Source organism: Schistocerca piceifrons, chromosome 2 (assembly GCF_021461385.2).
Source record: "Schistocerca piceifrons isolate TAMUIC-IGC-003096 chromosome 2, iqSchPice1.1, whole genome shotgun sequence".
Classification (NCBI taxonomy): Eukaryota; Metazoa; Arthropoda; class Insecta; order Orthoptera; family Acrididae; genus Schistocerca; species Schistocerca piceifrons.
The window spans coordinates 781,041,081-781,055,349 of record NC_060139.1 but is presented as its reverse complement, the minus strand read 5'-3'; the positions used below and the strand labels follow the sequence as shown (position 1 = coordinate 781,055,349).

Sequence of the window (14,269 nt, the reverse complement as noted above, 5' to 3'; positions counted from 1 at the left end):
CTAGGAACAAGACCTGTCCCATATACCCACTCAACACATCTTACACCAAAGCCATTACATGCAGTCTGCAAAAAGCAGCCCTATTGTATATCAGCTCTGCTGCAATTTCTTGACAGCATTTTATTTAAACTCATCCACAAACAGTTGTCCACTTGAATGAATGGCCACCATAAAACTGTCACCAAGAATAGATGACTGACCATTGGAAGAACACACTGCTGAGCACAACACGTTCAATTTCGATGGCTGTTTCACAATCCATACCACCCGGATGCCACTTGTCCTGCACCCCCCGCCCCCCCCACCCCCCGCCCCACCCCCCAACACCAGCTACTCAGAACTATGTAGTTGGGAGTTACCCTTGCAACACAGCCTTTGTTCATGTAATCCTCCTGGCTACAGTCTCCTTCTCTAGCTCCCTGCCACATGCCCCACACATACCTCTCGCCTGACGCAGGACACAAGCTTCACTTATTCACTTATTTTGTGCCCGCACCCTCTTCTTCGCAGTCTCCGCTGCTTCTGTTGTCATACCATCCCATTTCAGTCCTCTAAGTCGTGCACCTTCTGTCTGGTTTATGTGCGTATTGACAACTCAGTGCCTCTACTGTTTGGTGAGTTGTTACCTTTACTTGTATATTATTTACATTCTCTTTGTGTTTCCCCTTGCCATAATAGGAAGCTAAATGCTTCTTCTCTGGATGCTGCAGTTAAAATGGGTTAAAGTGCTGAGGCCCCCCCATGAACCATGGACCTTGCCATTGGTGGGGAGGCTTGCGTGCCTCAGCAATACAGTTGGCCGTACCGTAGGTGCTACCACTACGGAGGGGTATCTGTTGAGAGGCCAGACAAACGTGTGGTTCCTGAAGAGGGGCAGCAGCCTTTTCAGTAGTTGCAGGGGCAACAGTGGATGATTGACTGTTCTGGCCTTGTAACACTAACCAAAACGGCCTTGCTGTGCTGGTGCTTTGAATGGCTGAAAGCAAGGGGAAACTACAGCTGTAATTTTTCCCGAGGGCATGCAGCTTTACTTTATGGTTAAGTGATGATGGCGTCCTCTTGGGTAAAATATTCTGGAGGTAAAATAGTCCCCCATACGTATCTCCGGGCGGGGACTACTCAAGAGGACGTTGTTATCAGGAGAAAGAAAACTGGCATTCTACAGATCGTAGCGTGGAATGTCAGATCCCTTAATCGGGCAGGTAGGTTAGAAAATTTAAAAAGGGAAATGGATAGGTTAAAGTTAGATATAGTGGGAATTAGTGAAGTTCGGTGGCAGGAGGAACAAGACTTTTGGTCAGGTGAATAAAAAAAAATAGGTGTGCGGGTAAGCTACTACAAACAGCATAATGAATGCATTATTGAGACAATGTTGACTGGAATACTCTCTTTCAAATTCTAAAGGTGGCAGGGGTAAAATACAGAGAGCGAAAGGCTATTTACAATTTGTACAGAAAGCAGATGGCAGTTATAAAGAGTCAAGGGTCGTGAAAGGGAAGCAGTGGTTGGGAAGGGAGTGAGACAGGATTGAAGCCTCTCCCTGATGTTTTTCAATCTGTATATTGAGCAAGCAGTAAAGGAAACAAAAGAAAAATTTGAAGTAGGTATTAAAATCCATGGAGAAGAAATAAAAACTTTGAGGTTCACCGATGACATTGTAATTCTGTAAGAGACAGCAAAGGACTTAGAAGAGCAGTTGAACAGAATGGACAGTGTCTTGATAGGAGGATATAAGATGAACATCAACAAAAGCAAAACGAGGATAATGGAATGTAGTCGAATTAAGTCGGGTGATGCTGAGGGAATTAGATTAGGAAATGAGACACTCAAAGTAGTAAAGGTGTTTTGCTATTTGGGGAGCAAAATAACTGATGATGGTCGAAGTAGAGAGGATATAAAATGTAGACTGGCAATGACAAGGAAAGCGTTTCTGAAGAAGAAAAATTTGTTAACATCAAGTATAGTTTTAAGTGCCAGGAAATTGTTTCTGCGAGGTGGCGCAGTGGTTAGACACTGGACTCGCATTCGGGAGGACGGCGGTTCAATCCCGCGTCCGGCCATCCTGATTTAGGTTTTCCGTGATTTCCATAAATCACTCCAGGCAAATGCCAGGATGGTTCTTCTGAAAGGGCATGGCCGACTTCCTTCCCCATCCTTTCCTAATCCGATGAGACCGATGACCACGCTGTCTGGTCTCCTTCCCCAAACAACCAACCAACCAAGTCATTTCTGAAAGTATTTGTGTGGAGTGTAGCCATGTATGCAAGTGAAACATGAACGATAAATGGTTTGGACAAGGAGAGAATAGAAACTTTCGAAATGTGGTGCTACAGAAGAAAGTGAAAGATTAGATGGGTAGATCACATAACTAATGAGGAGGTATTGAATAGATTTGGGGAGAAGAGGAGTTTGTGGGACAACTTGACAAGAAGAAAGGACCGGTTGGTAGGACATGTTCTGAGGCATCAAGGGATCACAAATTTAGCATTGGAGGACAGCGTGGAGGGTAAAAATCGTAGAGGGAAACCAATAAATGAATACACCAAGCAGATTCAGAAGGATGTAGGTTGCAGTAAGTACTGGGAGATGAAGCTTGCATAGGATAGGGTAGCATGGAGAGCTGCATCAAACAAGTCTCAGGACTGAAGACCACAACAACAACAACAACAACAACAACACAGAGTACTGAGGCATTATATTATGTACTTATTTTGTATTTGTAGCTTATCAATGCCTACAGCAGCCACTTCACAATCCATTCTTCTATCTGATTATGTCCATGTCAGGTGTCTTAATCAGTTCCATTCTTTTTATTGTATTAGCATTGCTAGTGTTTAGTGTTTTCTAGGTGCTGGTTGAGGCTTGAACTTGCTTATACAGGGTGTATACAACCCGGGACAACCGGGAGAAAACCGGGAAAAACCCGAGAATATTTTAAAATTCCAGGATATTTTTTTGTTTTAGTTTTCAATTAATTTTTTGTAATTTTGACTTGTAAGAAATAATACTCGAACAAAGGATATTACTGCATCCCGCTACTGCAAAATAATACTGCAGCAGTAAAACATGAACGAGAGGAAAAAACTAAAATAAAACTTAAGTTGCGAAGGAAATGCAACATGTACACAACAAAACACAGAGCTCATACAAGTGTCTGCCAGTAACAAAATGTGCCAAAGGCTTTAGAAGACTATGCAATGCTTCATAACAACAAATTGCCTCCGATAAGCATGACGTCACAACTGTTTACATTTGATTCATGTGAGCAATTGCAAGCGGGCCCATGCACATGCGCAGTCGAGTCGAGCATGTACCTTCTCCCACTTCTGGCCACAAAAGAGTGGCTGTTATCTGTTTAAGCAAGATGCTAACCGGAAAAATTTTACTGGAGTGCGCAAGCTGCCATATTCACTGGGAGCAAACCGGGATATCTGCCACAGACGGCTATTTCAGTCAAGCATTAATTGCCTTGCAGAACAATGAAGTTATTTTTCTCGGTTTGCTAAAGAAATATGGTTTATTAAACTTTTCCGCTGAGGCAGTCAATTTATTTGAAACGAAGTGTTTAATTCCACACCATTGGCTAGTTTCAATTGTTCGCTCCATTTCAAAAGAGCATGCTTTCATCTTCTAGCACATATGGCATTATGCCATAATAAAGAACCAAAAATGAGATAATACAGTACTGGTATTCCAAGAAAATTTACAAAAGAATCTGGACATACAAATATGCACTTTAAACCATATTATGCATTTTAGTATGGTTCACGAAATTCCTCTGATGTCTTGTTTCTTTTATGACATAATGTAAGATCTTTTAATGTTTTACACGTATGCAAATATGGGCTTCCTGCATCATCGTAGCTGTGCAAGTGCGGTGACGCCTCGTATCTGGCGCTCTCTGGCAACTGCTGAAACCTCTTCCTAAAAGGTCATGGGAAAATATTGGGAATGACTGATTGAAAAGCATTACTTTCAAAGTAAATTTCCTTTTACACATGATGAACTAAGTGCGAGAAAGTGTGATGAATTTCTTAAATCACAGAGCGTTTGACTCTCATTGAAAAATCAACTTTTTGAGGACGACCATTTAGAAAAAAATTCGAGCCCAGAAGATCAGACATTTATGTTGGTATTAAAAATTTTACTGGCACATTTGTGTGATGTATCGTAAAGTGTAATATGCACTAAAAAGATCAACATTATACGTGAAAGTTTAGCTTCTCTTACAACTTATTGATCTTAGAGACCAGTATTATATGTGAAAGTGTAGTAACACTGTTAACGTTTACGTCGCACTTCACTTAGCGTAGACCGGGACTGTGTCCTAGGCATGCCCGATGTTAACTGACTGGGCACGGCCCGTGCTGCCTGAGTTTTTGTTGTTGTTGTTGTTACGCCGGCAGAGGTCACGTCCGAATTCTCGCGTGCCCTCTGGTGGACAGGACTCTACTTGCGGCGACTACCGTCCGTGACGCGCCGTGCTGATGTGCGCCTCCCGCGATCTTTCCAGTGGCTACTGCACTCCTCCTCCTTCGGGGGGTGAAGCCACTGTGATCCACTGCGTCGGAAGGTGGAGAGTCAGGCAGGAGCAATGACCTCCACATCCATTGGAAGGCCGGAGTCAAGGGGATCTGCCAACCCTCGAGCCGGAACCTTTGAATACGGCTGGAAGTGACCCACACGAAGAGGCCCCCGTCATCCCACCACCGGAGCCCGGGACAGAACGAGCAACAAGCTGTCGAACTCTGGATCCAGTTCCACCTTGGGAGGGGCAAAACCCAGTGGCAGGGACAATGGGGAAGGGACAGGTGAACCAGCCTCCTGAGAAACCGGGCATGCGAGAGGGCCCGGCTCTCGCTGGGGCATCTCGAATGATGGCGATGCCGGTGCTGGAGCTACTGGAGGCTGCCAAGGCTGAGAACCATCGCAGTGCGGCAGAGTCACAGGGGGGAGAGGCGGGTAACGTCCCCTGGGAAACCAACACAGGTGCTGGCAATGGGGAAGCCGGTGTCCGAGAGGTCGGAGAGTGGGTGCCCAAAGTGGACGTAGCTGATTTTGGTGACAACGTACCACCCGGTCCCCCGCCTGCAAGGTATAGAGCCGGCGGCCATTTCGGCGCAGGACCACAGCCGGTATCCAACGGGGATTGCGACCAAACCCACGTGCCCAGACCGACATACCCAGAAGAGAAGAGAATGCTGCCCTGGGAGATGCCTGTTGGCTCGCACACAGGGAACAGGCGGCCACCAAGTGCTCAATTTCTCTGTCAATACCGGGCCAGTACACATGTCTGCGAGCCAAGGGTGTAGTACGGGAAACACCCCAGTGGAAAGCCAGGTACTCCGTTTTGCGAAGACTGGCGAGGACCAGGCCGGAGGAGGTGCAGCAGAGTCCTAGGTTGGCGCCCATGGAGGAGCTCTGCGGGGCTGCGTTCTCCCATTGGTGTGGTCCGGTATGCCATCAGGAAAAGCATCAATGCCTCCTTCGCAGGAAATTCATGCACATACTTTTTCATCTGCGTCTTAAATGTGCACACCATGCGCTCGGCTTCCCCATTCGATTGTGGATGGAAGGGGGGAGAGCAAATGTGCCGAATACCGAAGCGCCTACAAAGATCCGGGAATGTCTGCGAAATAAACTGTGGTCCATTGTCCGAGACCAGGGTAATTGGCAGACCTTCCACAGAAAAGATTTTTGCTAGTGCCTGAAGTGGTTGAGGAGCAGCGAACCACATATGGGAATCGGCAATAAGCATCAATGACAATGAGCCAAAAGCCATTGAGAAACGGGCCCGCAAAATCGATGTGAACACGTTCCCATGTGTGGGTTGCCGGCGGCCATGAAGAGAATGCTGCCCTGGGAGATGCCTGTTGGCTCGCACACAGGGAACAGGCGGCCACCAAGTGCTCAATTTCTCTGTGAATACCGGGCCAGTACACATGTCTGCGAGCCAAGGGTGTAGTACGGGAAACACCCCAGTGCCCCGCATGTAATAACGTGAGGACCTCCCTTCGTAAACTTGCAGGAACAATCACGCAAGGAGCTGTATCATCGGTAGCCAGAAGGAGAACTCGATCCAAGACCGAGAGGCGGTCTCGTAGAATAAAATAATTACAAAGAGGGTCCGAGGCCCGGCGTGGAGGGCGGGATGACCACCCCTGCTGAATGAGGCGAACTACCTGCCGGAGAACCAGGTCAGCTGCCGTTTCCCTGGCGACTCAAGAACTAGTGATTGGGAAGCCATCAACCGCTTGGCGGGACGCCACATCCAAATGAAAACACATAATTTCCTCTCGATCGAACGTATGATCCGGGTCCACCGGAAGACGGGAAAGAGCATCGGCGTTGGCATGCTGTCCAGTAGGGCTGTAGTCTGTAAGCCGCCCTATCCAGAATCTGAGAGGCGGGGCCAAATAATGATATTAACGGCTTATGGTCAGTGATTAACTGAAACTTCGTGCCATACAAGAAAGGGTGAAACTTGGTAACAGCGTAGACAATGGCCAAAGCCTCGTTTTCCAACTGGGAGTAATGGGTGTGTGTGGGACTAAGAGTTTTAGATGCAAGCGCCAGTGGTTGTTCGGAACCATCTGTGTTGCGATGGGCCAGGACTGCCCCCACCCCATACTGCGAAGCATCGGTAGCCAGGACCAACGGCTTATGGGGGTCAAAAGTAGCCAAACAAGGCGCTGACGTGAGGAGGCTCTTCAACGAGGTGAACGCTTGCTCGCATGCAGGTGACCAATCAAAAGGAACAGCCTTGCGCAGAAGGCAGTACAGGGGGCGGGCTACGATGGAAGCCCTGGGAATGAACCGGTGGTAATAGGCTATCTTGCCTAGAAAAGCTTGTAACTCTTTCAGCGAAGCAGGCTGAGGAAGGTCGACGATACCTTGGACCAAACTTCCTAGTGGCTGGACCCCGTGCCGAGAGATGGTGTAGCCCACATACTCAATGGACGGTTGGAAGAAGTTTGACTTGTGCAGGTTGCAACGCAAGCCCACAGACCTGAATTTGAGAAAGAGGGTGCGAAGGTTGTGCAAGTGTTCCTTCGTGCTGCGGCCTGTGACAATTATGTCATCCAGGTAATTAATACAATGAGGGATTGTCGACGTGACATGCTCAAGATATCGCTGGAATATCGCCGGGGCACTGGATATTTCAAAGGCCAACCGCTGGTATTGGTAAAGGCCAAACGGGGTGTTGACAACCGCCAGCCGTTTGGAGTCCTCATCAAGTGGTATCTGATGATAAGCCTCTGAAAGATCAATTTTCGAAAAATATTGGCCTCCCGCCACGGCGGGGATAATTCATCAGCACGAGGCAAAGGATAGGTGTCCACCACCAATTGGGAATTAATGGTGGCCTTGAAATCGCCACAAAGACGTAATTTTCCCGAGGGCTTCCTTACAATAACGAGGGGCGAAGCCCACTCAATAGAAGAAATAGGAAGAACGACCCCTAGGGCTGTCAGACGGTCTAGCTCTTCCTTTACCTGAGGGCGGAGAGCCAAGGGGATCTGCCTTGCCCGTAGAAAATGCGGGCGAGCCGACGCCTTCAACGTTAAGTGAGCTTCAAAATCAGAAACACGCCCCAGGCCCTCCTCAAAGATATTGGGAAAGTCTGAGATCAAAGATTCCAATGATTGATAGGGAACGTCTTCGGAGACCAACTGTATGGTGTCAGTGATAGAAAAACCGAAAGCTTGAAAGGCATCCATCCCAAAAAGGTTAGCGGAGCTCACATCACTGACAACAATAAAAGTAATAGGCCGAGTGACTGATTTGTAAGTCACGTCGGTAGTGAATTGACCCAGTAGGGGAATGAACTGTTTACCACAACCGCGTAGACGCCAGTAAACTGGCGCCAACGGGAGCGATCCAAGGTCGGAATAAGTTCGTGCATTCAACAACGAAACTGCTGCGCCCATATCTACTTGCAGTTGTAACCGGCGCGACAGAACTGATACCTCGATAAAGAGTTTGCGTGCCGATGCGTCGGGAGCCTGGCCCGATGAAACTTCCTGAATGTCAACGTCCATGTCCTCTGTACCTGCTTCCTTCGATTCTTTTGAGGCTGAGCGGCAAACTTTAGCAATGTGACCTTTTTTATTACATTTGCGACAAACAGCCCAACGCTGGGGGCGCTCTGACCGACCATGATGTATGTAGCACGACGCACAGGACGGCAACGGGGGCCGGCGGCCGGAATTCTGTTTATGCACCGTGCGGGAGCGGCCGTAATGGTCGGATTGTACCGCTCGGACGTCGTCCACCCCGGATACAGTGGACGCGGACGCGCCGCCCTTAACCGCCGCGACGTCGCACCACGCTTCCAGCTGTTGACCTGCGGTGTGAGACTTCATACGATTGAGCAATGGACAGGACTTCCTCACGGGAAGGGTCTTCTAACTGCAGGGCCTGTTGCCGGACCTCCCTATCAGGGACCGAACGAACAATGACGTTGCGTACCGTAACGTGGGCATACGACTCTCGCGATTGCTCCGTGACGAAATGACACTTGCGACTTAGACCATGCAGGGTAGCGGTCCACGCCCGGTAAGACTGATGGGGCTGTTTCTTGCATTGATAGAACTCGACCCTAGCCGCCACAACATGCGTGCGGCGGCGATAATATGAAGACAGCAATGAACACAATGCGTCAAAAGACAAGGACGAGGGTTTCTGCAACGGCGCTAGCTGCCGCAAAACTTGATACAGCGGTGGAGATATCCAAGACAAGAAGAGAGCACGACATACCTCCGCATCGGCAACATGAAACGCCTGGAAATGCTGCCGAAGGCTATGTTCGTATGCGTCCCAATCCTCCGCCGTCTCGTCATACAGGGGAAAGGGAGGAGGGAACGGCGCTGGAGCAGACGGCGTGGAGAGCAATGCCAGAAGCACTTGTTTCATGGTGGCCATGAGCTCCATCTGCTGCTCAACCAAAACCCACACTAAATCCTCCATGCTGTGGAGAAGCTGCGAAACCGGAACAACGACGCAACACGCGAAAGAACGACCCTACTCGTCGCCAATTGTGTAGTAACACTGTTAACATTTACGTCGCACTTCACTTAGCGTAGACCAGGACTGTGTCCTAGGCATGCCCGATGTTAACTGACTGGGCACGTCCCGTGCTGCCTGAGTTTTTGTTGTTGTTGTTACCCCGGCAGAGGTCGCGTCTGAATTCTCGCGTGCCCTCTGGTGGACGGGACTCTACTTGCGGCAACTACCGTCCATGACGCGCCGTGCCGATGTGCGCCTCCCGCGATCTTTCCGGTGGCTACTGCAGAAAGCTCTGCTTTTCTTGTAGCAACACCATCTATATTAATTTACACCATTAACTTTTCCTATTTGTGTGTATGCGGTACTTAACAGTGATAATGCTATTAGTTGACTACATCACGTGTCCTAAGCTCTGAATATCCGCTGTATCGGCTGGCAAGATCATGCGACATGAGCTATTACTGTCTTAGAAAAGCGCATCGCAATCTCGATTTCAATGTTTCAGAAAGTAACATGCAGTGTTTGGTGGAATTCAAATTTATACTTTCGCAATACGAAAATATGCAGTGTACATGACCTTTTCCCGAGTTTCGATGTCTAAACGTCTGAGAAATTCTACGCCAGTGTATAAAACCATTACCATTCAAAGGATTGATAAGTTTTACAGTTCTGAGGAAAAGTATCCTGTCACTTAACATGGACAAAGTGTATTTTCGCCCTGGAGAAAGTGTGTTTTTAACCGGGAAATCCGGGAATTTTTTTTTTCTTGTCCCCTTATACACCCTGTTATATAGAATACTTTAGAAATTGTGTGAAATTGTTATGTTAAGTAAACAGAAAACAAAAACGTAGTCAACATTTATTTCTGTCATTGATTGTATTTGTTAATGTCATTTAATATTAACCATGTAACCACCAATTATGGGATTTAAAGCATACATTCTTCTTTCAAATATTAGCTACACTGTTATATCACAATGAAATGTAAAATACACCCGAAATAACATTTGCACTTGCAAACGTAACTCCCATAGTTTTAAGAGCAATAAATATCATATGAATCAAAGAACAGAAAAAAGTTCTTTTGTTTACAAACAGCACATCTGTTAAGCTTTATTTATTTGCTCATCCCTTCCAATGATGAAGTCACCCAAGTGGGAGCTGCTGTTGATAACACTTTTTTCAACTGTTTGAAGACGTTGCCATGCCTGTGCCGTATTTCCATATTGCTTCTCTTGATTGTTCAATGTTTCAGAAGGATATTTGTAGGTCGTGGGTTTTAGGAATGTCCAGCACATACAAACAAAATGGATCAAATCGGGTGGCAAAGTTACCCTACCAAGCTCACAAGATCAGGTTTCTTTCAACTTTGAGACAGAATGATGAGAAGTGTAGACTGAAGGTCTATATGAAGTTGATATCTTTCAGGAGTTCCTCCGAGCTGGATGTTAGAAAGTTCCGTAACATATAACCATATTGATTTTATACTACTGTTACTGCTGTACCTCCATCCTTGGTGGAATACACAGATTCTACTTGTACATTACTGTAATGCACCATACAGTTATTCACGTCTACATAATATACATTTGCCAAGTTCACAGAGGTTACTTATCACACTCTATGAAACTTTTGTTCATTTATTGTGCCACACAGATGAAAATGTACTTAACCACTGAACAATACAGTTGCTGCAGCTGAGTTTCATTGGTAATGGCTGTTATCTTTAAAAGTGAAATGAATCGCATCATGTGGTTTTATGAATAAAAAATTTGTATTCCTTATTTTAATTGTTTTTTGTTTTTGTTTTATTATTTTTTTATTTTATTTTATTTATTTTTTTAAAACTCTTCATAGTGTTGAATTGATCCATGCAAACTTTCAAGATGTCACTTGTTTAACATATTCAACAAATTTTACAGGGAAATAAATATGCGTGCAGAAGAAGAGCGATGTAGTCGATTACGAGAAGAGCTCCTCACACTCCGTGAAGAGTTAAATCATGCCCAAATGGCACGTGATATGCTTGAGCAGCAGAAGTTAGAGACAGATCTATTAATATCACAGCTTGAAAAAGGGAAAGGTAATTAGGTTTTATTGCTGAATTTTTGGTGTTATTATACAGCACATGTCAAAAAGAATTAAACAACTACCGTAGTGGAAATAAGTATGATAGAAAGCTCTGCAGAATGCTGCAGTATAGGAAGACTTTATTTTGTTTGTATTATGCACACTGCTGTTGTTGCACCACTGTGCTGTCCCAAGCAATAGGATTGTTCATAAAAGAAAATGGCAAGTGACTAGCAGAAGACGTTTGGGAACACAAAATTAGTGCACTTATAGAGTGATATTTTCGTACACATCTTGAAAGTAGTCAATCATGCCAGAAGACCATCTTCTGGTAACCCTTTTCCAGTAGGCTTGTTTTCTCTGAGAAAGCTACATTTCACGTGAATAAGAAAGTGAATTTACTATTCTGACTGACTGGGGGAGGGAGGTGGCAAGGACTCTACATATTTCAGTTGAGCATGTTCAGAATTCATTCATGCTCCGTGTGTTTTGTGTAGTATCGTAAAAAAGATTTGTGAGCCATCTATCTTTACAGAATACACTATTACTAGCATCATATATCTAACAAACTTAACCAGCACCTAACCCCACAGTCTGATGAAGCTTCCAAACACAGGAACGCTTACTTAGAAGTTCTGAGTTGTATAAATGAACATCTGCTTTGCTGCTTGTTTGGCCAGGTAACTTCTCAAGATCGTAACAATTTGCCAGTGGGTAGAAAGGTTGCATCTGTTACTCTTCTTCTCAAGCAGTTGCCTGAGTTTTGAGGATGCATTTATATTGCTTTTCAACCCATGGACTTCAATACCCCCATATATTTCACAAGAATAAGCCATGAAACATGAGTACCATATTGCATCAGTAAAACTCCCAGAACACTTAAAAGTATTGATGATGTGTCCATTCTTTTGCATCTGTAATAACCTCATTATCAACAAGATATTAAACCTTAACGTTGAAGCTCACTTGAAAGACTGTGAATCAAAAACAATGTAGATTCTGTGCTGTAACATTTCCTTTAGGGATTAAAGTGGTATAATAACTTGCCCAAGGAAACGAAGGATATAACTCAAATAAATTTATTTTACAAGGTGCAAATTTTCAGGACTGGTGCTGCCATCTGTTGAAAATCTTACCTTTGGACTAATGGTCGCCACCACGCTCGAAGTAGTTCCCATCCGCACGTACACACCGTTCCCAGCGCTTCTGCTACTGGTCAAATGTTTTCTGGAAGTCCTGTTCTTTGAGGGTGTTTATCATGCTTCTTGAATCCTCCTAGAGAGTCGAACTGACAGCCTTTCAACTTGAGTTTCAGTTTTGGGAATAGCTCGAAGTCGCAAGGTGCCAAATCTGGCGAGAACGGTGGGTGGGGTACAACCGCCAGGTTGTTTTTTGCCAAAAAGGTGTTGGTGAGCAAGGACATGTGACAGGGTGCATTGTCATGATGCAGCAGCTAGTTCCCTTGATGCTGAAGTTCGGGTCATCATCGCCGCATGTTTTCACAGAGCTGTCGCAAAACGTCACAGTAGTACGCGGAATTCACTGTTTGGTCGGGTGGGACGAATCTTTGTGCTCAATTTGCTTGGTATTAAAGAAAACTATGATCATGGTCTTCACTTTGCTCTTCACCTGCCTCACTTTTTTGGGTCCTGGAGAGCCTGGGCTCTTCCACAGGGATTGATTGTTGCTTTGTCTCGGGGTCATAACCGTAAATCCCCAGCTCTCTTTGCTGGGGATAACCCATGACAAGAAGGTTGGATCATCAGATGTTGTCTGACGAAGTCCGTGCACACTTCAATACTCTGTTCCTTCTGATCGGCAGTCAAGATCTTTGGCACAAACTCTGTGGCAACACGATGCGTGCCCAATTCATCAGTCAACATTCGTTGACATGTCCCACAACCAATACCCACTTCATCCGGGAGGCCTTGAATGGTTCGACGTCAATCCGCACGAACCAATTGTTGAAGTTTGGCAACAATGTCTGGCGTTGTGTGGCGAACAGGCCTTCCAGTGTGAGCATCATCTTCGATGTCTGTTCGGCCGGCCCTGAACCGAGCATGCCACTCACACATGTGTACGGCTCTTGCTCTGTCCCCCAAACACTTGTTGAATCATTGCAAGGTAGTCTTGCGCATAATAGTTCGCGACTGGGAACATTCAGTTTAGTTCGCAGTTCTGTCGCAAACTAGGTCGCTCTTTTAGTTCGTTAGCTTATATCTCGATTTCCAGAAAGACAGTTCGCTTGCTTTGCTACTGCTCACGATCTTTTATTCGTTATGCTAGTCTTTTAAATAATGACCAGTGTTGCCAATGCCTGTATTATTACAGTTTTATGTCGAGTAACTAGACTTCGAATGGGCAAATAAACCAGTTATTTACACAAATTGGTAAAATGGGGTAGTCAACAACTTTACTTTACATACAGTGCACTTGTAGTATTTTAATTTTAAAATATATTTATTAGTTCATTGTAGGAATATTACTTACAGAATATGCTAAATGCGTGTTTTTTTTTATTATTTTTTTATTATTATTATTTTTTTTTATAAAAATACGCTTTCATAAATAATAGACTTTTTTAAAGTTTTGGAAATAACCAACAAAAAATATTTCTGCCTTAGGTGCAGGTTAAGTACTATATGGCACAAACAATAATACCATTATCATTAACAGAAGAAACACTAACACTTATAATTTGTTACCAAACAATTAGACATAGAAAAAATAACTATGACCCCTGAGTGAGATTGTATTCTAAAGCATACTTTTTGTGCTTTGCATTATCATTCTTTAAATAATCAGTCTTCTAATTTTCAAGTGAAATATTACAAAAATTTACATTTTATTATGTAAAAACATTAATTTGGAAACTTTGTTCATTGATAACAGTGTGATTTTTTAAAGCCTACTGCGGGCTCTCGCTCTGTCTCGCTATTGTCCATTGGTCTTCGGTAAAGAGCGAACAAACTAAGTAGCAAGGTTATCTGTGAACTAGTTCGCGTAGTTCGCCTTTGGGAGTGCTCTTCCGAATTAGTTCATTTGCGAACTACACAAGACTATTTGCAAGGGTCTCGGTAGCATTTTTCCCAAGATTCGCACAGAATTTGATACACACACGTTGTTCTGTTTGCGGATCCATCATAAAATCGCCACACACCAAACACAGAGTATTACAGAAATCACTGTG

The 14,269-nt window shown here is 44.9% G+C and overlaps 1 protein-coding gene across 1 annotated transcript in view; it reads left to right on the top strand.

Moving 5' to 3' along the window:
- Positions 1-14,269, top strand: part of LOC124777260 (rootletin-like) — a 239,025-nt gene that overhangs the window by 72,267 nt on the left and 152,489 nt on the right. Inside the window, 1 exon segment of the mRNA XM_047252586.1 lies at positions 10,932-11,092. Within this exon segment, the coding sequence (XP_047108542.1) occupies positions 10,932-11,092 (161 nt within the window).